Here is a 25,522-nt window from a genome sequence, read left to right on the forward strand (position 1 = left end):
TGTCTGCCAAAAAAAAAGTTTTATGTTTTTTTTAGCTTATAGCTTTCGAGATTCACTTTCATAATCTCAGATTACAACCAACTTAACTGGGAGCTAAAAGTTGGCATCTTAATTAAAAAATTTCCTTCCAACTATTTGCATGGAAATAGTACAAGAACAAAGGTTGACGACCAAACTGTCCACCAAGAATTATAAAGGATATCATTGCCACGTGGCCGCAGCGATCAAATAGCTTACGACAAATACCCTCCACATAAAAAAAAAAGTTATGTTTTAAATCAACCATCCGGTCAGACTCTGGGAATATTTTGTCCTCTTTTTTTTTTTCCAGCTAAAGGGACATCATCTTATTATATACATAACAAAACGCCGTTCTTAATTTTAGTCACCACATTACCACCTAATTACAGTCTACACATGGATGACGTCTCCGTAAAATTTTCCAATGATCACGTCTATTTTGATCATTTCATAGAAAAAAGAAAAGTTCGGCACGACCTCCTATTGGCTTCCGTGTCAACCAAACCGTCCCCCTGTTCCAATGAAGCAACCAAAGGAAGGAAGGGCCCCAGGCAATCAAAATAAAGAGCCGCGCGTTGGACTGCTCTTGCTGAACTCTCCTCGATTCATCACCCACCCGCCCCCTTTCCTTCCCTCCAGAGAGAGAGAAAGATGGGAAATCGTCACTTCCGATCGACGGGCTCCGATTCGGAATCGAGGTCGTCGGAGGGCGAGACGAGGGCACATCGCCACCGTTTGTCTGGCCTGTACCGACGGCTGAGATACCGCCACTGCCGCCTCGTCGACAGCCCCCCAGCCACCCACCTAAGCAACCTCACCCTCGACGACTTCTACGGCATCGCCCGCATCGAGATCAAACAGGTAATCAGAATCCCTCATTTACTATTCGAATTCCGTCAATTTCTTGCTCGATTGCTCAGTTTTGAGTCTGAATCCCGTTATGGCGGTCGCAGGCGGAGATGGGGTTTGAAGACAAGTGGTTCGCGTGCCTCTCGTTGGGTGAGCGGACGTTTCGCACCGAGAATTCTGAACAGTTCAGTTGAATCCCTTTTCCACATCTAGTCGGTTTGAAGTTGTTCTTGTTATTGCTGTCCTCTTTTTTATTTTTATTTTAACAATCTCCCCTGTTTTCATGATGATGGAATTTTAGCTTTCCAGGCGGACACGAACTACGAACTCAGAATAGATCTTATGCAGTTTTTGTTTCTCGTAGTTTTAATTGTCGTGGATTTATGCATTTTAGTGTAAGCATTGGTCATGGTTCATCGCGCCTTGATTATCATTGTTATATGATCATTAGCTCAACATTTTTCTAATTTGCCATGTGTTATGCTTTTTTTTTTATTGTAAGCACTGGTCATTGATCATCATCATCACTATGATTATCATTGTTAGTTGATAATTAGCTCAACCTTTTCCTGTTTGCCATGTGGTGTCTCTGCTTGGGCTGTGTTGATACGTATCCGTTCTCTTTGGCATCTTGTCCATGTTGGAGTCGTTGGGTATTTTATGAATAAAAACCCTTGCGGGCTTTTAGACTGTAGTTGATCAAAAAATTATGATTCAATAAAACTAATCTTCTCATTATTTTCTGCTTTCATTTGGTTTAGTTCAGTTGTCCATTGGTTTGCTTGTCTTTTTTTATTGGGTGAATGGAAATCTTTTATGTTGTAACTCAGAAAAGGTTTGTGATTAAGAGAAACTGGAATTCTCAAAATTTCTGATTTTCTTTTGGTGAAGTTTACTGTTCATGTCGGTCATCATACCTTCAAGTTGTGAACAATGTGAAGGCATTGAACATAGAAGAATCGATCAGATCCCTGTTAGTAATATTAAAGAATGCAGGTTGACAGAAGGAAAATGGAGGGAACGGTTGACAGTGAACTAAGTTGAGAAGAGTCGGGTGGGAGGGGGGTGGTGGTTTGGAGGAGACAGAGTACCAAATATTTCCATTATGTTGCTTCCTAGAGGAGACAGAAAAAAAATGGAGGCAATGGTTGTCAGTGAACTAAGTTGAGAAGAGTTGTGTGTGTGTTCTTATTTGGAGGAGACATAGTACCAAATATTTCCATTATGTTGCTTACTGGGGGAGATGAACAAACAAAATTTCCTATTTTTGAAGACTAAGCGAAGACTGGTTGTAAAAACCAGTTAATTTTTTTTTTTTTTTTAAAAAGATCGGACCCGGGTCGGGTCCAGACCCGACCCGGATCCAACCTGTGCCAGCCCCTCAAAAACCCTTTTCGAGGGGACTGGCAGCCCACGGCAGGGGGCTTCTCCGGCGACACAGGGGGCGGGCCCTGTGTGCGCCCCCTCCCTATTAAAAGACGAGAGGGGAGAGGGGAGGGCCTACGAGCCTCCCCCGACCCCTGCCCCTCCTTTTAAAAACCCAGCAAGGGCCTCAAAGGCCCTTGCCCCTCCTTTTGAAGACTTAGCAGGGGCCAAAGGCCCCTGCCCCTCTTACTATTATCACGGCAGGGGCTGATGGCCCCTGCCCTCCTTTAGATATCCGGCAGGGGCCGATGCACCCATCTCCTTTTAGTGGCATGGGTCATTGGACCCTACCCCGTTCTCTTTCGTAACGGTAGGGGCCGATGACCCCTGCATTGAGTTGCGGAGAAACTGAGCTTTCTCCCTACCTATATTCATTTTATACATGCTAAACTACGTACTTTTGCAGTGTTACGCAACGGAGCCTGTTCGCGCCCCGCGAACTAAACCGACGATCACTTACGTTCGTAGACGGCTTCATTCTCGCAATAGTCCAAGGTAGGAGAAGTTGCACAAGGACTTAAATAATTAAATCAAGCTTAAATAATTGATAATCGAAAGGACTTAATGATATATTTATATACTTATATGTATATAAGTACACTTTTAAATCAAGGACGCGGTTTCGCGATCCTTGTCCTTTGCTTTCGCATTTCAGTTTGCCGTCGCGCTTTGCGCCCAGGCTTTTTACTTTCGTATTTACTACTTATTGTCTTTTAATTCAAGGACGCGGTTTCACGGTCCTTGTCCTTTGCTTACGCACTTTCTGTTTCTGTTGCCGTCGCGCTTTGCGCCCAGGCTTTTGCTTTCATAGTTACTATTTACTGTCTTTTAATTCAAGGACGCGGTTTCGCGATCCTTGTCCCTTGCTTTCGCAGTTCCTGTTTGCCGTCGCGTTTCGCGCCCAGGCACTTCCTTTTCGCATTATTATCTTTTGTTTCTTTTCCTTGCCATAGACTCAATGTATTCGAGAGGAATACCTATTCCTCTTTCCACCCGATATGTTTTGGGAAAACCCTTGATCTGGGGAAGACCAAGTTGTTGGGTGATAGGTTCCTTTGTGAAACCCATTTACCAAAACCAGTGTCGTGACTTACATAACACCCAGACACTGCGTCATCGGATGTTAGATTCGAGAAAATCACATGCCTTATGTTGGCAAGATTGTGTGTGGTTTCGAAAGATTTGATATGTTAAAATAGTTTTTAAAAACATTATATCTTTGCGAAACACACTCCCGAGGCTCCTATTAAGGACCTGTATCCCTTTTCTCGTAAGTGTACTTCTAAAACATGCGAGACATGTTAGTACTACGACGATTGGATTAGAGAGTTTTATGACCTCGATTAATGCTTAGTGCAGGTTGTTGAAAACACATATAAGAGTGGGATCGCCTTCATAGGCAAGATGCTCGTTTCGGTCTAATGGACCAGAGCATGAAGAATGAGGCAACGGCTAAGAAACCCCGTCGCGCTCAATTCAACCTTGCTTCGTCAAGAGAGAGGACGAAGGGTACCAACTCCGATGGACAGTCCATTTATGGCTTTCAAAAAGGGCAAAAGACCCGTTTTTCCCCAGTCATCGGAGGATAGGGGGAGGGATAGGGGCTACATAAGTTAGCCTAACACTTCTGCAGAAGTTGGATGCATCCCTATCAGGCCTTGGGGACTTACTCTCTCGACCATTGGTCGTCTCCATAGGAATAGGATTCAGTCAGACAACCGAGGTATATTAAAATACTTAAAATAATGAACACTCGGCTTGGACTCGACTGTTTCGACTCACGTGCCATGTATGTACCCGCATGGTCGGTTATCAAGTAATAACTAAATTGAGCATGTACACCTTTTCAGTTTGTTGTACTTAGCTTATTCCTTCAGTCTATCTGCTTAGTTTGCTCGTTACTACTTGCTGCATAAATTATCTATGCCTAATTTAGTTCTTTCTGTCTTTGTACTCTCCTACTAGTTTTCGCAAAACTAACCCATCTCATGGGTACAGGTGACGATTAGGTGCATCAGGCGATGGCGCGACTGCGAGATGATTTAAGGATCCACTGTTTCTGCTCGTAGTGCTTCTCCTGGACATTTTTGGTTTTTGATACGGTTTTCTCTTGAGGAAACCCAAATTTTCTACAAACTTGATACTCTCTTTAAATAGAAGGAATGGTTTCCTAAGTATTATTGCAGATCGTCCATGGTAAATCTTTGTTTTCTCGCTAACGTGCCCAAAGTTGTCAAACCTGTCCTTTTTCTTTTAAAAGAAATCGTTTTCGCTGATTTAGAAATAAACTCTGTAAAGAAAAGGAATTTTTCCAACTATTTCAAGGAATTTATAAGGTTCGAAATTTTGGGGCGTTCACTGGTGGAAGGGGAGGATATCATAGAGGAGTTCAGAAATTACTTTTAGAATAGATTTAAGGAACAAGAGGAAATGGGTTGTTTACTATGTCACATGGATACTCCATTTTGATTCCTGTTCCATATCCCCTTATATACTATGTCACATGGGTGCGGGTGCGGGGATTTGGCACTTCCAAAAAACCCGCGTGCGGGGGTGCGACAAGGGCAAAAATGTAAAAAAATATATATATATATATATATATATCATGTATAGTCTATATGTATGAATGTATGGTAGCTGTTAAGGTCGATGACATTTATGCCCAACTTACTTTTTACCATTTTTTTATCTTATATGGTTGTCCCCAAAGATGAAAGTGATGAGTTGTTGAGCCTGATTCATTGTTTTTGCCCTTACAGGAAGGGGGGTCCGAGGGCTCCCTCCGGCATGGGTCCCGCTGCGCGGTCAGCGGGCGAGGGTCCAGGGGGGGCCGCCCCTGGCGGGGGGTTATAGGGGGGCAGTGCCCCCCCCCCCAAAGAACTGACTCAGGGCAATATGAGTCTTATAGAGTATGCTACTCGTTTTCGCTGTTTGAAGCGATATTACCCGAACCTGTTCGGCAATGACAAAGCACGAGCAACTAAGTACATCCGTGGTATTAAAAATGGGCTGCGAGTAAAAATAATGACTAGCATGCCATCCACTTTTGCCTCGGCCATCGAAGCAGCCACGACCTTGAACGAAGAGTGGGAGCGATCTCGAAAGGATCAGGGTGGCATGTCAGGAAAAAGGGGAGCTTCCACACAACAGCCACCTGGTGGCAAGAAATATCAGTCACCGCAGAAGAAGCAACATATCACGGGTGGAGACCGTCCTCCACAACATCAAAGGGACAAAACAAGGCATGTTTCAAGTGCAACTGGCCTCATAATGGGCAACCCTGTCTCCGGGACACCGACGCGTGTTTATACTGTGGCAAAATAGGCCACTATATTCGACAGTGTCGTAAGAAGACTGCTGACATGTAGAAGAGACAAGTTGGGGTTACATCGCAACAACCTCCACCACCACAACCTACTCCTTCATCGAATGTGCAAAAGCGGGTACCAGGACGGGTTTACGCTACTACTGCGCAAGAACTCGATAACACGAAATTGGTACAAGGTACAATAATGGTCGGTGGTCATGCTGCAATAGTATTGTATGATTGTGGTGCCACACATTCATTCATCTCTATTGAGTTTGCAAAACGTTTAGGTGCACATACTGAAACTCTAAAATATGCTTTGGATGTGTACAACCCTATAGGATATAACTCTATATGTATAAATTTCTTTCATGAGGTAGCTATTGTGTTAGAAGGATAAACCTTTAATGCTGACTTAATTATTCTCGATATGATGGAGTTTGATGTTATACTGGGAATGTACTGGTTATTTGAGCATTATGCCGAGATTTTATGTCGTCAAGGGAAGGTAATTTTGAATAGACCAGGGCATCCAAAAGTTGAGTTTCGACTCTCCCGACGGGTGGCAATCTCCAAAGCTATATCAGTATTAAAGGTTCAAAAGTATTTAAGGCAAGGATGCAGAGCATTTTTGGTGAATATACTTTCCTGTGAATCGAAATCCATTCCTTTAGAAGAACTTGAAGTGGTGCGAGAATTTCCAGATCTATTTTCGGATGAATTGCCAGGATTACCTCCACGGCGTGAGGTAGATTTTCAAATTGAGTTAGTGCCTCAGACTACACCCATTTCGAAAGCACTATATCGCATAGCTCCGACAGAGTTAGAGGAACTGAAGAAACAACTCCAAGAATTAATGGAACAGGGTTTTATCAGACCAAGTGTATCACCCTGGGGGCGCCAGTCCTTTTCGTGAAAAAGAAAGATGGTTCCATGAGACTTTGTATAGACTATCGTTTGTTGAACCAGGCTACAATTAAGAACAAATATCCACTACCACGTATCGAGGATTTGTTCGATCAATTACAGAAAGCTAAGGTATTTTCTAAGATCGACCTCAGATCCGGATATCATCAACTGTGGATTAGGAGTGAGAATATTCCGAAGACAACTTTCCGAATTAGGTATGGTCACTACGAATTTGTAGTAATGCCTTTTGGACTTACGAATGCTTTTGCGACATTTATGGAGATGATGAATAGGCTATTTCACACTTATCTGGATACTTTTGTGATCGTCTTTATTGATCACATTCTCATATATTCAGAAACTGCAGAGCAACACAAAGATCATCTTAGAATAGTATTGGAGACTCTCAGAAAACATCAACTGTTTGCGAAATTTTCCAAATGCGAATTTTGGCTTGAGAAGGTCATGTTTTTAGGTCATGTTATATCTCGTGATGGCATATCAGTGGACTTGATGAAGGTTGAGGCTGTATTGAGTTGGAGTCAACCAAAGAATGTCGGTGACATTAGAAGTTTTCTTGGTCTGGCTGGTTACTATAGAAGATTCATTGAGAATTTTTCACGGATTGCCATGCCCATGACCAAGTTACTAAGGAAAGGAATTAAATTTGAATGGACGAATGAATGTGAGGAGAGTTTCCAGATACTAAAGAAGAAACTTACAACTGCTTCAGTTTTAGTTTTACCAACAGGCCATGGTGGTTTTGTAGTCTACTCTAATGCGTCAGGAACATGATTGGGATGCGTTCTGATGCAGAATGGGAAGGTAATAGCTTATGCTTCTCGCCAACTTCAGAACCACGAGCGTAATTATCCAACTCATGATCTTGAGTTAGCAGCCGTGGTTTTTGCCTTAAAGATGTGGCGACATTACTTGTACGGGGAGACGTTTGATGTATTCACAGATCATAAAAGTCTTAAGTATCTCTTTTCTCAGAAAGAGTTAAACATGCGGCAACGATAGTTGAAATTTATAAAAGATTATGATTTTTCAATTTCCTATCATCCTGGAAGAGCAAATGTTGTAGCTGACTCTTTAAGTCGCAAAACCGAGGGTACACTGTCCAGTTTAGTGAGTAAACGATGGAATTTAATGGAAGCATTTATTGACTGGAAGCCGTGTGAGGACGACAAAGGAAACATCAGATTATCAAATCTAGTGGTTCTTCCTGAGATCCTTACTAGAATTATTGATGGTCAAAAGGAGGATCCACAGTACGAGAAGTTTAGAATATTGGCTCAACAAGGAAACTCACATTTTACCTTGAAAGAGGATGGAAGTATCTGGATGCAAAAGCGACTTTGGGTTCCTAGCAATCCCGAGTTGAAAGGAAAACTGTTAGAAGAAGTACATAAAACCAAGTACACCATACACCCAGGGAGTACGAAAATGTTTAAAGATTTACAAAGAGGGTATTGGTGGAATGGTATGAAACATGAGGTTGCAAGTTATGTCTCAAAGTGTCTGACTTGTCAGCAGGTCAAGATGGAACATCAGAAACCTGGAGGAATGATGCAGCAACTGGAGATTCCTCAGTGGAAGTGGGAAGAGATCACTATGGATTTTGTGGTGGGTTTGCCAAAAACACGAAGACAATACAATCATATTTGGGTAATAGTGGATCAACTTACAAAATCAGCTCATTTCCTACCCATAAGGATCGTCCAATCTCTGGAGAGTCTAGTGAAATGAAATGGGGATCTTCGAAACACGAGCTTTGATTAACAAGAGCAAGTGTCAAGAATGACACTAAAGCATAACCCTTAAAAAGGGTATAACTGGAAACAAAATAAAAATAAAAATGTATTCTTTATTGATATGAAAAACCAATTGCTTAAGAAGCATTGGAGTAAAATACAAGAGGGGCTGCACCCCTTTATATACACAGCTGAAAGAGGACTCAATAGAGCTGTTGGGCACAGTCCAACAGCTCTATTTAGAGCTGTTGGAATGTGTCAGTCCAACAGCTCTATTAAGAGCTGTTGGACTGGACTTGACTAGCAACAGTCATTCTAGTTCAAACTGAACTAGATGACATAAAGACAAAAAATAAAAATAAAGGAAAAAAAATACAGAAAAGAAAGAAATGAAAAATGTATTTATATATATATAATAATATAATATTATTATATATACATATATGTACAGTTTTACATTTTAACACTCTCCCTCAAACTTACGGTACAATGAGCGAAAGTTTGTCTAAGAGAAAGTGAAATCGGGGAGCAGCGAGAGGCTTTGTAAAGAAGTTTGCTAACTGATATTCTGAAGTGACATATGACAGATCAATTATCCCGTGTAGATATTCCTCTCTGACGTAGTGACAATCCATTTCGATGTGTTTGGTGCGTTCGTGGAATGTTCTGTTACTGGCAATATAGATCGCACTTTTGTTGTCACAACACATTTGTGAAGCCTTTGTTGCTTCAACTCCCATGTCAGCAAGCAGTCGTCGGAGCCAAACTACTTCCATGGTCGTGGTTGCCATGGCTCTATATTCAGCTTCGGTGGATGAGAGAGATACCTTCTGCTGCTTTTTACACCTCCACGAGATTAATGATTCTCCTAAAAAGACACAAAAGCCAGTGGTTGAGTGTCTGTTATTGGGATCACCTCCCCAATCAGCATCAGTATATGCAATTAAATCAAGAGAAGAGGAGGAAGATAAGAAAAGTCCTCGTGAAAGAGAGGACTTGATGTATCTGATAATACGCATGACTGCTCCCATATGAACAGAAGTAGGAGCATGTTGAAATTGACTTGTTGTATGAACAACATGTGCTATATCTGGTCTGGTAATGGATAGATAGGAAAGTGCCCCGACAAGCTGTCTGTAAGGAGTAGGGTCTGCAAGAAGTTCTCCATCATCAATCTTCATTTTAACATTAACAGCTTCTGGAGTGTCGACTTTCTTATCATTAGTAATACCAGACCTGAAAACAATATCAAAAGCAAATTTAGTCTGAGATAATAAATATCCTCTAGGAGAATAAGCAACTTCAATGCCTAAAAAATATCTCAACAAGCCCAAATCAGTCATTTCAAAATGAGATTTAAGAAGTGTTTTGATTGTTTCAACTCCCTGTTTATCGCTTCCGGTGATGATCATATCATCCACATAGAGAAGAAGCACAATGATCCCTGCATCAGAATTCTTAATAAACAAAGCAGTGTCAGTTAAACAGAATTGAAAACCAATATCAATCATAACACGACTAAACCTATCATACCAAGCTTTTGGTGCTTGTTTAAGTCCATAAAGAGCTTTTTCTAAGCGAAGGACTTTACCCTTAGGAATACTTAGACCAGGAGGGGGTTCCATATATACTTCTTCAACTAGCTTTCCATTTAAAAAAGCATTTTTGACATCCATTTGAAAACTAGACCATTTTTTGATAGAAGCTAAGGCAATTAAGGTTCGAACAGTAGTCATACGAGCCACCGGAGCAAAGGTTTCTTCATAATCAATCCCATATTCTTGGGCATAACCTTTGGCTACTAAATGGGCTTTATATCTTTCAAGAGTACCATCACTCTTGGTTTTAATTTTATAAACCCATCGACATCCTATAGTTTTCTTCCCTGGAGGAAGATCTTGAATATTCCATGTAGAAGCCTTTTCAAGTGCATCTAATTCAGCTTTCATGGCTTCTATCCATTTGATATCATTTTTTGCTTGAAAATATGTGGATGGTTCTTCATATGAGTGAATTAATGCAATAACTGCCCTATATGTGGGTGAGAAAGACTCGTATGATATAAACTTTTCTGGAGGCCTCGAGATTCGGGATGATTGTCTAGTTGGAATGTTAGAATATTTCTCAAGTGCACACGGAGTATTAGACTCTTGTCGCCTGGAATATTGAATACTAGTATCTCTATGAACTTCTTCATTTTCAACATTAAGATCAATAATTCTTTGATCATCATCAAAGTTACGGTCAAGGTCATATTCATCAGATGTTGATGTTAGATCTAGCAAAAAGGAGTACTCAGTGATGTCTTTTAATTTTCTAAAATCAAAGAAGCTCTTCTTTTCAAGAAAGGAAACATTTCTAGACACATATAGTTTATTATTTTTGAAGTCAAAACATCTATAACCTTTTTGGTTTTCAGCATATCCTAAAAAGGCACAGGGAATCGCACGAGGGGAAAGTTTATCATTTTTGTCAGTAATATGAAACATTTGCACCCTAATATTCTTAATCTAGAGTAGTCTGGAGAAATGTTCATAAGTTTTTCAATGGGAGTGATATTTTGTAACGAAGAAGATGACATCCTATTAATGAGATAGGTGGCAGTTAAGGCAGCTTCTGCCCAAAAGTCTTTAGGGACTTGATTTGCTATTAATAAAGTCCTAGTGGTTTCTATAATATGGCGATGTTTTCGTTCTGCCAGTCCATTTTGTTGAGGTGTATAAGGACAAGATCTTTGATGTGTGATGCCATGCAATTTAAGATAATTTTGAAAATCTGTGGATAAAAACTCTCCCCCTGAATCTGTGCGAAAAATAGTAATATCATTTTGAAACTTGTTTTTAACCATATTATGAAAAGTTTGAAAGTATGAAAATACTTCAGACTTATGTTTGAGAAAGTACATCCACGTATGTCAGGAGAAATCATCGACAAAAATAACATAGTAAACAAATCCTCCTTTAGAAATTACTGGTGCAGGACCCCAAACATCCGAGTGTATTAATTCAAGTGGTCTTGAAGAGAAAAAGGTTCTGTTCTGAAATGGTAATCTTTTCATTTTGCCGAGAATACAATCTTTACAATCAAATGATTCAGAGTTACAAAATTTCCCTAGATTTGGAAAATGTTGGATTTTGGCTATATGTGGGTGACCAAGTCTCTTATGCCACCGTTCCAACTCTATTTTTTGAATATTATAACAAAAAACTTTCTTCGGCATTTCCAAAAAATCCATGTAATATAGTTCTCATTCTCTATGGCCTTCCCCAATCAGCTTGCCTGACTGGCGATCCTGTACCCAACAACCATGAGAAGAAAAAAAAATATTACACCCATAATCAGAAATTTGAGATACAGATAAAAGATTTAAATTTAATTTGGGAACATTCTAATTTCTGGAATAAAAAAATTTTTTGTTTTATAAATTTTTTCAAAATTTCCTATTCCTTCTATTTCAAGAGAAGTCCCATCAGCAGTAAAGACCTTTGACACACTTGTTTTATTTTTAACACATTTGGATATACTTTGATTATTTGGGGTCATATGAAAAGATGCACCAGAGTCAAGAAGCCAAGAAATTTTACCTAAATCAGAAAAAGATGAGGCTGCTGCGCCGGTTGAAGCTTTAGATGAGGAAGAGGCACCTTTGATGAGAGGCTGAAGAATCTCCATTAGTTGGGCCAGGGAAACTGGTGCATCCTGATCTTTAGGCTCCGATCCAGCAATTGCAGCTCTTTTTTCTCTCAGCTCCTTAAGTTTGGGACATTGTGGCCTGTAGTGTCCCGGTTCATGACAGTGATGACAAATAACTTTCTTCTTATCATGTCACCATTTTGTCGGTTAAAGTGAGGAGGCCTATATGATTGAACATGATTCCCTGGTCTAGACACGGCTAAAACAGAATCATCTTCAATTTTTAAAGAACCTTTCCGGAGACGATTTTCTTCCATTGTTAACTCTTCAATAGTTTCAACAATAGAAGGAATTTTTCCCCGGTAAAGTAGGGCCGATTTAGTGGTTTCAAATTCCGGCCTTAATCCAGTGATAAACTGGTAAAAATGTTCAGCATCGAGTTGTTTCTGACGAAGCTCGATGTCTTCGGCACAATGCCACTTTGGTTCTAAAAGGGAAAGTTCTTCCCAAAGTTCGGACAACCCATTGTAATATTCACGAATAGTTTTGTCTCCTTGTGTCATCATTCGAACTTTTTCTTGGAGGTTGCACACGTGTGCAATATCTTTAAGGAAATACATATTCTTAAGGTATTCCCATGCCTTATCGGCATGATCAAATTTGGCAAGACTTGAGCATTTTTTAATGTCAACGCTATTGATTAGCCATGACATTATCTTCGCATGAGATATTCTCCATTCTTTCCATTTCTTCTCGTATGAGGCAATAGCCTTGATTTTCTCTTCTTCCGATAGAGGGACCTCTTTATCTCCCTCCTTTTTAGTAAGAGATAGCTTAGGTTCCGAATCGGAACCATCCACAATCCCCCATAAGCCTTTTCCCCATATATGGTGCTTCATGATTGAAGCCCATGTTACATTGTTCGTATCGCTTAGTTTCATAGGCATGATGGTGACTTTATCATTGTCATCCATCGATTACAAGGAGAGAAAGAATAGGGATAGAAGAGAAACAAGAAGGAAAATGAGAAAGAAAAAAAAAAAAACAATACAACAAGATGTGAAATCTTCTCTAATGAAGTGATAAAACACTTCTCTTCAAGTGGTGAACACTTTTGCAAACGGGCACGAAAACCGAGGCAGCTTTTCCTCAAGATTTAGTACTTCCGCGGCTCTGATACCATGAAATGAAATGGGGATCTTCGAAACACGAGCTTTGATTAACAAGAGCAAGTGTCAAGAATGACACTAAAGCATAACCCTTAAAAAGGGTATAACTGGAAACAAAATAAAAATAAAAATGTATTCTTTATTGATATGAAAAACCAATTGCTTAAGAAGCATTGGAATGAAATACAAGAGGGGTTGCACCCCTTTATATACACAGTTGAAAGAGGACTCAATAGAGCTGTTGGGCACAGTCCAACAGCTCTATTTAGAGCTGTTGGAATGTGTCAGTCCAACAGCTCTATTAAGAGCTGTTGGACTGTGTCAGTCCAACAACTCTATTGCTAGTCAAGTCTGGACAGGACTTGACTAGCAACAGTCATTCTAGTTCAAACTGAACTAGATGACATAAAGACAAAAAATAAAAATAAAGGAAAAAAAATACAGAAAAGAAAGAAATGAAAAATGTATTTATATATATATAATAATATAATATTATTATATATACATATATGTACAGTTTTACATTTTAACATCTAGCAGATCTATATATTCGAGAGGTTGTTCGGTTACATGGGGTACCAATATCAATCATATCAGATCGTGACCCAAGGTTCACTTCTCGGTTTTGGAGTCAGTTACAACAGGCATTGGGTACCAAGCTGAAGCTGTTCAATAAGAAAGGACTATTCAAACGCTCGAAGACATGTTGCGAGCTTGTATGCTAGATTGGAAGGGCGAATGAGATAAGCATGTGGTTTTGGCTGAGTATGCTTACAATAACAGTTACCATGCAAGTATTGGTATGACTCCTTTTGAAGCTTTGTACGGAAGACCTTGCAGATCACCGATTTATTGGGATGCAGTGGGTGAACGTTATTTAGAACTACCAATTATAATACAACATTATACTCTGCGGGTCAAAATGATTCGAGATAGATTAACATCCGCTCAGAGTAGTCAAAAGAGTTATGCTGATCGGAGGCGCCGAGAACTTACTTTTGGTGTGGGAGATCGGGTTTTTGTGAAAATATCGCCCACAAAAAGTGTGTTTCGATTTGGTAAGAAGGGGAAATTAAGTCCCAGATATGTGGGACCCTTCAAGATTCTGGAACGGATTGGAAAAACAACATATTGCTTTACTCCCCAGTATGCGCAAATACATAATGTGTTTCACGTTTCGATGTTGCGAAAATATCTACATGATCCGTCTTATGCTATGTCACATGGGTGCGGGTGCGACACGGGTGCGGCGTAATTTTAAAAATTTTGGACACGGGGACTCAGCTATATATATATATTATATATATTATTTTATTTTATTTTATTTTTTATAAAAAGATATTATTTTATTTTAGTTTATTTTATTTAAAAAGTGCACAGTCACAGCACTGTGCGCACTGTGCACAGGCACAGGCACAGGCACAACACTGTGCACAGGCACAACACTGTGCACAGGCACAACACTGTGCACAGTGCACAACACTGTGCACAGTGCACAACACTGTAAACAGGCACAACACTGTAAACAGGCACAACACTGTAAACTGTCCCTTTTTATATAAAAAAAATCGTTTTTTTAGTTTTTTCAATAGACATTTTTGGACTCGGTCAAAGTTGACCGAGTCCAAAATGTGGACGGACTCGGCCTCGACTCGTTGACCGAGTCCGACTCGGTGTTGACCGAGTCCGAAGCCGCACCCGTGTTCGCACCCGTGTCAGGGCGTGTCGACTCGGGTGCGGCACCTCCCTAGCCGAGTCCGTGTGACATAGGTCTCATGTCATTCAATATGAGGATGTGAATATAAAGGAAGACCTGACGATGGACGAAAAGCCGGTGGAAATACTGGAAAGAAGCGAGCGAGCCTTACGATCTAAAGTCATTCCTTTCGTCAAGGTGAGGTGGCAACATCATGGTATAGAGGAAAGCACGTGGGAGCCTGAAGCTAGTATGAGGGAGAAGTATCCCAATATGTTCGAGTAAAGTTTTGTTTTCTGTCAGGTAAATTTCGGGGACAAATTTTTTTTTAGGGGGTGAGGATGTAATAACTATGAAAAATAGGGAGATTTGGGTCTTGGATCCCTTCACTGGATCCAAATGGAGTAGGCAATAGGGTACGAACTATATGGGTTGGGTCGAATCCCTATGGACCCAAATGGATCCATTTAAGGATTTGCCCAAGTGGTGTCTTTTCGAACCCACATCATGGAGGATCCAAGGGGTGGAGTGGGTTAATAATTTGTTATAGATCAGGATCCACGGTAAAATGGATCCGGCATTGTAGGTTATCGGGTTCGGACCCGAACCCGTTTTGAGTTTTATTAAAACTCGAGTTTCAGAATCGTGCTTAGGGCACGATTCTTACTCAAGAAGTGGAAATGGCAAATCGGGGGAGGGGAGGGGTTACAGGAGGTAACCGACTCTCCCGGTCCATCGGAGATGGGGGATCACCACGATAAAGGGGGGGGGGATGTAGAGGAGGTTGTGCCCTCGCGTTTCTCTCCTCTCAAATTCCTTCTCTCGTCTCTCGCCTCTCATCCCTCTTCTCTTAACGATTTCAGAGTCGGCAACAAGAAGCACAATGTTGGGGGGGGGGGTACCTGAGCTCGGTCGTCAGCCTCGTTCTTCTTCGTCCGTCGCCGGAAAAGAAAAGGTAGGATTCTGCTCTGATATTGTAGGGTATCGATTGATTCGAGGTGAGGTCGGGTCGACAAAGGGACACCTGATGGCTGTCCATATTTCAGGGTTTATTTTCACCCTGCTTGCCGGAAAAACAATCCCAAGGGCTGGAGATTTCCGGCAAGGGTCGCGAGGGTCGCGAGGGTCATGAGGAAAAAGGGGTATGGCTGGCCAAGCTCTAAATCTTCAAGTCTGAACGGTGGGGGTCATTTTTTTTACTGATTTGATTCATTCTCAAGAAAACATTGATTTTCTTGATCGTATATGCTTTTAATCAGATGGGTTTTCGGATTTGTTTCCTTCTCTTAAGCTTAATGGTTTCTTGATCATATATGATGTTGGTCAGCTTGATTATTCTTGGTTAGATTGATTTCTTTTAACCTATTGCGTTGGATTCTAAATAATATGTGAAGCAGGGCGTCTTGAATCTGTCGGCTGATCATTTCCATTCAATCAGGACAACCTAACATAGATTCCTTTAACTTCTTTAACTTCTTGAAATAACATGGGTTCTTGATGCCTGCGTTGGATTCCAGATTAACTAAAATCTGTATATGCTGTATCAGATTCCATTTTGTTTTATAAGCCCAGAATTTCGTGGGTTGTTGTGGATTGTGATTTCTCTTTTGAAATAATGTATTATGAAAGGGAAACAGTAGTAAACATACCTTCATTGAGGGACTATGTCTTGCTTGAACAATCTTACGTATCTTATACTGGGTGATCCATACACATTATAAAGAACACGTTAAAACTGTATATCATTTCACACTACATGCAAGGTTATATTTAGGAGTAGTGGTTTCTGTTCATGTTTGATTTCCACTAGCGTTGTCAATGGTATATTGCCTCTTTGTGCATGAATTGTCCTGTTTCTTGTAAACCATATCGATACATTTTTTTTGACTAACTGCAATCTATATTGGACGATTATCTGTTAATAATGGTTTAACATAAATTTCAGGATTGCTGATTTGTTATTTTTTTGCTAAAAATATATCTAGTTGAGATAATTTGGTTAGAACAATATGTGGGAGTATGTGATACTTTTATTAACAGAGCAACTGAGTTATATTTAACATATAAATACCTATGATGTGTATTCATGTTTAGTATATTGTGAACAATGAACATAACATGTGATAAAGGAAAGTTTGAGACTCAATGTTTGAGTGTGTGTGTATTACTAAGAATGGGGTTTACTGCTATGACAGTGATTAGAAGTTGTGGAAATGTTCTAAACTTCGGAAAAATAACTAAATTAATGAAACCTAATTACTCAGTTGAGACCTACCTTGAAGAGGGTGGGTGGTACAAGACTTCGAAGACTTGTGTTTGGTGTCGAGCGTGAAGCGGCTCGTGGGTGCCCGTCCTCGGAGTTAGGGACCAGGACTACCTATGTGTCCTAGGTGGTAGTCCCACATCTTCTGCAAAAGTTAGGGATGCATCCTGTTTTGAGTTGAGCCATTGGGAGATTCTCTCGGCTATTGGTCGCTCCCTTGGGGATTCAGTCTCCGTTAAAATGTTCGGGTTAATAAATTACCTGGAATAATATACCCCCGAACGTTCTCTTCTGAGATGATCACCTGTGCCCGTGTGTACCCACGAGATAAGATAATTAAACATCATTTAGAAAAGTTAGGTGTCACAACCAGTGGAGACACTAGAGAGATATATGTAAGTTGTATTTCAGATGCTTTATATTATCAACTTGTAAACTAGTAAAATATTTACTTTGTGGATACGAGATAATTAAATTGTTATATGAAAGTGTACATGTTATTACATTGACTGTGGCATATCTCACCTGCTTATTAATGTTGCATAATTGTTATTGTTATATAACTGTTCACTTGCTTATTGATGTGGTATAATTGTTATTGGTATATAACTGCTCACCTGCTCATGTACATGAATTTAGATCTTTGTTACATAGTGCTTACCTGTCTTGATATACACTAAAGCTCAACCATGACACTCATACCACACACTCGATTCACGATATACTTGCACTATCAGTACAAAATTCCTGCTTAGACGTGGTAGTCTAATTCCTATCCTTTTTAACATTCTCAAGTCATGAGTAGTCACCACAAGCGGTTACAGGAGAGGTTTCGATATCTGCTTGATCTACTGGTTCCCTGGCCGACTTGTAACTGATATGCCATCATGGATTCATTCTTTGTAAATGTACTTTTGTAAAGTTTCATGAACTAAAATGGAATGAAGGATGTGTGGATTGTTGAAGATCTTTTTACCTATATCGTTCTATTCCCTTAACCATGAGTTATAAAATGATTTCGCTCTAATAAAAAAAAAATCTTTGTGTTTCCAGGTTAAGTTTTTGGGGCGTTACAATATGCATCACACTCATTTTTTGAATATGATGTCTCTTGGCAGCCCAACTGTAATGCCCCAAAAACTTAACCCAGAAACACCAGGATTTTCTTTTTTTTTTATACAGCGGAATCATTTTATAACTCATGGTTAAATGAATGGAGAGATACAGGTCAAAAGATCTTTAAACAATCGACACATTCTTTATTTTACTTCAGTTCATGAACTTTACAAAAGTATATTTACAAATAACGAATCACTGATGGCATATCAGTTACAGGTTGGCCAGGGAACCAGTAGATCAAACAGATGTCGAAACCTCCCCTATAACCGCTTGTGGTGACTACTCAGGACCTGAAAATGTTAAAATAAAATAGGAATTAGACTACCACGTCTAAGCAGGAATTCTGTACTGATAGTGCAAGTATATCGTGAATCGAGTGTATGGTATGAGTGTCATGGTTGATCTTTAATGTATATCAAGTCAGTTAAGCACTATATAACAAAAATCTAAATTCATGTATATGAGCAAGTACATAGTTATATAACCATAACAAAGATGCCACATTAATATGCAAGTGAGCGGTTATTTAGCAATAACAAATATGAATCTTTGATAAGCAGGTGAGGTGTGCCAAAGTCAATGTAATAACATGTACACTTTCAAATAATAATTAATTACCTTGTATCCACCAAGTTAAGGATTCTACTAATTTATAAGTTGATAATATAAAACATCTGAAGTACCACTTACATATATCTCTCTAGGGTCTCCACTAGTTGTGAACCTAACTCTTCTAAATGATGTTTAATTATCTTATCCCGTGGGTACACACGGGCACATGTGACCATCTCAGAAGAGAACGTTCGGGGGTATATTATTCCAGGTAATTTATTAACCCGAACATTCTAACGGAGAGAATCTCCCATGGGCTCAACTCAAATCAGGATGCATCCCCAACCTCTGTAGAAGATGTGGAACTACCACCTAGGACACATAGGTAGTCCTGGTTCCTAACTCCGAGGACGGAGACCCACGAGCCGCTTCACGCTCGACACCAAACACAAGTCCTCGAAGTCTTGTACCACCCACCCTCTCCAAGGTAGGTCTCCACTGAGTAATTGGTTTTAATTAATTTAGTTATTTTCTCGAAGTTTGAAACCTTTCCACAACTTCTACTGACTGCCATAACATTAAACCCCCATTCTTTGTAATACACACACCCTTAAACATTGAGTCCCAAACTTCCTTTGTCACAAATTATGTTCCTTGTTTACCATAAACTGAACATGAATACCCATCATAGGTATCTATATGTTAAATATAACCCAGTTGCTCTGTTACTAAAAGTATCACATACTCCCACTTGTTCTAACTAAATTGTCCCAACTAGATGTCTTTTCACAAAAATATAACAAATCAGCTATCCTGAAATTTGTGTTAAACAATTTTTTAGCAGACAATCGTCTAATATAGATTGCAATTAGGTGGAAAAAAATACATCGATATGGTGTAAAAGAAACAAGACAATTCATCCACAGAGAGACAATATACCATTGACAATGTGAGTGAAAGTCAAGCGTGATCAGAAACCACTAGTCCTAAAAATAACCTTGCATGCAGTGTGAAATAATATACAGTTTTAATGTGTTGTATGGATCACTCATTATGGAATACGTAATACGGTTCAAGCAAGATATAGTCCCCCAATGAAAATTTGTGTTACTACTGTATCTCTTTCTTAATACATTTTTTTTTCTCAAAAGAAAAATTCAAAATCTACAGCAACCCACAAAATTCTGACTTATAAAATAAAAATGGAATCTGATACAACATATACAAATTTTAGTTAATCTGGAATCCGACGCCAGTAACAAGAACTCAGGTTTATTCAAGAAGTTAAAGAAATTAAAAGAATCTATGTTAGGTGGTCCATATTGAATGAAAATCATCAGCCGATAGATTCAAGACACCCTGCTTCACATATTATTTAGAATCCAACGCAATAGGTTAAAAGAAATTAATCTAACCAACATCATATATGATCAAGAACCATTACGCTTAAGAGAAAAACAAAACAATTCCGATACCCATCAGATTAAAACATATACTATCAAGAAAATTAATGTTTTCTAGAGAATGAATCAAATCAGGAAAGAAATGACCCCCAAACCGTTCCGATTTCAAGATTTAGGGTTTATCAAGAAAACCCCCAAATCGATTTTATTTGGAGATTTACAGTTTATCAAGAAAACCCCCAAATCGATTTGATTTGGGGATTTATGGTTTAAGAAGAAAACCCCCAAATCGATTTGATTTGGGGATTTATGTTTTAGGATTAGGCACGTAAACATCTGCCCTTCCCAAGGCTATCGTTAGCCTTACCGGTAACCCCAAGCCACAGTTTTGGATTTTCATACAACCAAGAAAGAATTGGAATCTCGTACATGCGATAATAATCGGGATTTCCCTTGACCGACCCAACCCCAACCCGATTCAGTCCACACCCAACAAGATCAGAGACAGAATCCTACCTCAATCGTTATCGACACCTGCTGTGAGAAGAACGTTGACGATGGCGACAACAGGTGGTCGAGGTACCTCCAACAATGGTGACTCCACCAACGTGCACAGAATCTTCAGAGAGGAAGAAAGAGGGAGGTAAGAGACTGGAAAATCAAAACAAAAGTTGTTTGAGACCTTCCTCACCTTCCTCTTGTACAACGGCGACCCCCTATCTCCGATGAACCAGAGGAGCCGATTTCCCTCCCCTCCCGCGATCTTGCGATATGCACTCTTGGGCAAGAATCGTGCCCTAGGAACGATTCTTATACTCGACTTTTAATGAAAAGGGGAACGGGTCCGGGTCCGAACCCGATAACCCACCGTACCGAATGTACTCTAAGGTGGATCCGGGTCTGTAATAGGTTATGAACCCATTCAAACCGGTAAATTTTAAAGTGGATCCATTGACGTGGGTTCGAAATGGCCCCACTTGAGCACATTCTTAAGCGGATCCATTTTGTTCAATGGTGGATTCGACCCAACTCATACGATTCGTACATTATTGCCTACTTTATTTGGATCCAGTGAAGGAATCCAAGACCCAAATCTCTCTATTTTTCGTAGTTATTACACCAACATTCCGTACCATATAGTAAAGCGGGCCTAATAGTCGTCCTATAAAACTTTCCCTTCAACCGCAATGGCATTCTACGATCGTACAATACTCCAGTTGCACTTTTTCATTTCATCCACCCAACCTTTATCCTATGATTTACATCTCCATCAATTTCTTCATACTTTTGAATGATAGATCTCAAATATTTGAAGCAATCATCCACCGATAGTTCTTGTTCACCAAGCTTCACTACACTCCCATCACTACTTCGTTGCTTACTAAACCGACATTCCATATATTCTGTCTTACTCTTACTCAACTTAAAACCTCTTGCTTCCAATGTCTGTCTCCATAATTCTAACTTAGCATTAACCCCATCTCTAGACTCATCAATCAAAACATTATCATCAGCAAACAACATACAACACGACACATTTTCTTGAATTGATCTCGTAAGCTCATCCTTTACTATAGCAATTAGGAAAGGACTTAAAGCAGATCCTTGATGTAACCCAACCGTTATAGGAAAATTGGTTGTCACCCCTCCATAAGTGTGGACATTTGTTACTACTCCTTCATACATATCTTTAATTATACTAATGTACTTGAGAGAAACAACTTTCTTCATCATTGTCCACCAGAGAACATCCCTAGGTACTCTATCGTATGCCTTCTCTAAATCAATAAAAACCATATGCAAATCTTTGTTCCTCTCTCTATATCTCTCAATAAGTTGTCTAAGAAGATGTATAGCTTCCATAGTTGATCTTCTAGGCATAAAATGAAATTGATTCTCCGATATCATGACAACCTTTCTCAACCTAGACTCAGTCACCCTCTCCCAAAGTTTCATAGTATGACTCATGAGTTTTATACCACAATAGTTTGTGCAATCTTGTATATCACCCTTATTCTTATATAGAGGCACCAAAGTACTCTTCCTCCACTCATTAGGCATCTTATTTGTCCACCAAATCTTGTTAAAAAGATTTGTCAACCATTCTACACCTTTCTCTCCCAAGCATTTCCAAGCCTCGATAGGTATACCATTTGGGCCAACTGCCCTGTTTCATTTTCTTTAAAGCCTCTGCAATTTCTTTCTTTTGAATCTTGCGCATGAAGTCACGATTCATCTCATGAAAAGGAATGGAGAAGTCTCCAAGATCCTGAGCATGACTTCCATTAAATAGCTTATCAAAATAATCTTTCTATCTCTCCTTAATCTCCTCATCTTTAACTAAAACCCTTTGCGTTTCATCTTTGATACATCTAACCATATCTAGATCCCTCAATTTTCTATCTCTCATCTTTGCAAGCCTATAAATATCCTTCTCGCCCTCTTTGGTATCCAACTTGTCATAAACCTCCTTATATACCTTATCCCTCGCGTTTCGAACTACCTTTTTAGCTTCCTTCTTTGCTATCATATATTTCTCTAAATTCTCATTATCACGACTCTTACTTAGATTTCTATAATACTCTCTTTTAACCTTAATAACTAATTTGACATCCTCGTTCTACCATGATGTATCCTTACCTAGCGGTGCATCACCTTTAGATTCACCCAATACCTCCTTAGTCACCTTTCTCATGCCACCCGCTATCTTACTCCACATTGATTCTGAATCATCCTCGAGACACCAATCAGCTTCCTTAACAACCTGCTCTACAAACATTCCTTGTTTAGCTCTTTTCAATGCCCACCACTTAATTTTAGGATCTATCATATGTTTATCCCTTTTGCGTCATTGTCTAATTCTAAGATCTCAAATTAAGACTCTATGTTGTGTAGCTATACTTTCTCCCGGTATAACCTTACAATCGATGCAACAACTCCTATCTCTCTTTCTAAGTAGGAAAAAATCTATTTGACTCGTATTAACCCCACTTTTAAATGTTACTAGGTGAGACTCTCTCTTCCTAAACCAAGTGTTTGCTAAGATCATATCATAGGACAAACAAAAATCTAAAATCCTTTCTCTACTTTCGTTTCTTTCTCCTATACCATAGCCTCCATGGATACTCTCAAATCCGTTCCTACTAATGCCTACTTGTCCATTAAGGTCACCGCCGATGAAAAGCTTTTCTCCATAAGATATCCCTTGTACTACTCCATCTAAATCTTCCCAAAATTGACGCTTAATGAAATCATCTAAACCTACTTGAGGTGCATACAACAACAACAACTACGCCTTCATCCCAAAACAATTGGGGTCGGCGATATGAACCAAAAAAGAAAATCATTCTGGGTCTTCCACATGAATCCTTCTCCTCCAATCATTTCTATCCAATGCCATGTCCTCGGTGAGGTTCAAATTATTCATATCCTTTCCTATCATCTCCATCCAAGTCTTCCTAGGCCTACCCCAACCTCTTTTAACTAATATATTTTCCCATTTCTCCATCCTTCTAACTGGAGCATCATTAGGCCTTCGCCGAATATGTCCAAACCACCGTAAACAATTCTCTCTCATCTTGATTTCAATGGGTGCAACACCTACCTTCTTACGTATCTCCTCGTTCCGAATCTTATCTTTTATTGTAGTTCCACACATCCATTTAAGCATACACATCTCACTCATTTTTTGAATATGATGTCTCTTGGCAGCCCAACATTCCGTACCAACTTGAGGTGCATAAACACTAATAATATTAATAATATCAGTACCTAATACTAATTTAATAAGTAAAATCCTATCACCCTTCCTACGGACCTCAACTACATTATCTATAAACTCACGACTCATAACTATCCCTACTCCATTCCTATTCCTATTTATTCCCGTATACCAAATCTTATATCCCCAAGGTTCTATCACTTTTGCTTTCTCACCTACCCAAATCTTTCTTCTACACGTAACATCTTATAACTCTACCAACTTACATGTTAAAGAGCCTATGTTCCAAGTGACTAACCTAATTTTATGTCTCTTGTAGACATAATGTAACGCCCCAAAATTTCGACTTGTGATTTCGAAAACATTATCGAAAAACCTTTCAAAGATTTAAAGTTTTTACTTTTAAAATCGACAACGAAAGACATTTAGAAAGGAGCACAAGTCAACAAATCCTGGGTACGTTAGCTGAAGTCCTACTCCTCACCTGCCCATGAAATGGGTCAGTTTCATAACAAACCAGTAGGTGCACAAACAGATAAGTAGAATTTATGAGATAAGCAGTTATTATATTAAAACAATCAATACAATTATAATCTATTCTAACAAGTGTAACATGTGCAAAGAGCTATTGTTTGAATCATTTCAAGCGGTGTAAGTCTCAATCATCTACAACTATTCAAGAAGATATTCTTTAATTTTTGATATTAACTGGCCTGTGGGTATGCACAGACGCGAAACGTAGAAACAACCGAGACCGATCCGGGGGTTTATTATGTCAGGTGTTTTCATTAACCCGGATGGCTGACTGAGTCCGCTCCTAAGGGGACGGTCAGTGACCAAGAGAGTAAATCCTCAAGGGCATTCGTGGCCCATGGATGCATCCAACTTTTGCAGAAGTACCTGAGAGTTACCACCTAGGATAATTTATGGTAATCCCAATTCCCCTAACTCCGATGACTGGAGAAGCCGAGTCTTTTGCCCGTGGGGTGGTTGTTAACAACCTGTTCATCGAAGTTTTTGTACCATCCATCCTCTCCCTTGATGAACCGTGAAGGTCGAATGGGTACGACAGAGGTTTCTTAACCGCCGCCTCATTCTACATGCTCTGGTCTATTAGACCCACTCGAGCATCTTGCCTGTGAAGGCGAGTTGTCACCATTTATGTGATCTCAGTATTGTGTTAAATGCACGCATCGATGTTGCTACAACCTCATCATCCAACCATCGTAACACACATGGGACGTACTTGTCCAAAAGTACGATCGTACCTACTTAGAGGTACGACTACGATGAGAGGACAACATATAATGTTTTATGATTCTTTGGTTCATACATGACATGTATTGCTCTTTGAGCAATTGGCCTGTGGAGGCCGACATTATCTCATCTATATCAATAAAGTGTTGATTTCCCGCTTCAAGGTACTCCATGACCTCTCGTAAAATTTATACCGTACCTGTCTTAAGGTTCGGTTACAATAGCAATTGCAGTGGGTTTCTCTCCAGAAATGAGTTTATTCACAAATGTTACATTAAGTATGCAATTTTAAAAGGATAAGCATGCATGACAGACAATCACAAGTCAAGAAGTCCTACAGGTAAACAGGTATACCAATTAAACTACTCGATTCTCTCTAGAATGAGTCTACCCATAGAGTTTACTCTAAGCATGTAGTTTCAAAAGAATCAGAATGAGTAA

The 25,522-nt window shown here is 39.6% G+C and overlaps 1 protein-coding gene across 1 annotated transcript in view; it reads left to right on the top strand.

The window, feature by feature from the left end:
- Positions 1-610: 610 nt before the first annotated feature.
- LOC149848322 (phosphatidylserine decarboxylase proenzyme 3-like) overlaps positions 611-25,522 on the top strand; it is a 227,461-nt gene continuing 202,549 nt past the window's right edge. Inside the window, exons 1-2 of the mRNA XM_089990766.1 lie at positions 611-882; positions 975-1,054. Coding sequence (XP_089846892.1) covers positions 673-882; positions 975-1,054 — 290 coding nt within the window. The 5' untranslated portion in view covers positions 611-672. The remainder of the gene's footprint in view (positions 883-974; positions 1,055-25,522) is intronic.

The sequence above is a fragment of the Nuphar pumila genome, chromosome 1 (genome assembly GCF_984573655.1).
Source record: "Nuphar pumila chromosome 1, dmNupPumi1.hap1.1, whole genome shotgun sequence".
In the NCBI taxonomy this organism is placed as follows: Eukaryota; Viridiplantae; Streptophyta; class Magnoliopsida; order Nymphaeales; family Nymphaeaceae; genus Nuphar; species Nuphar pumila.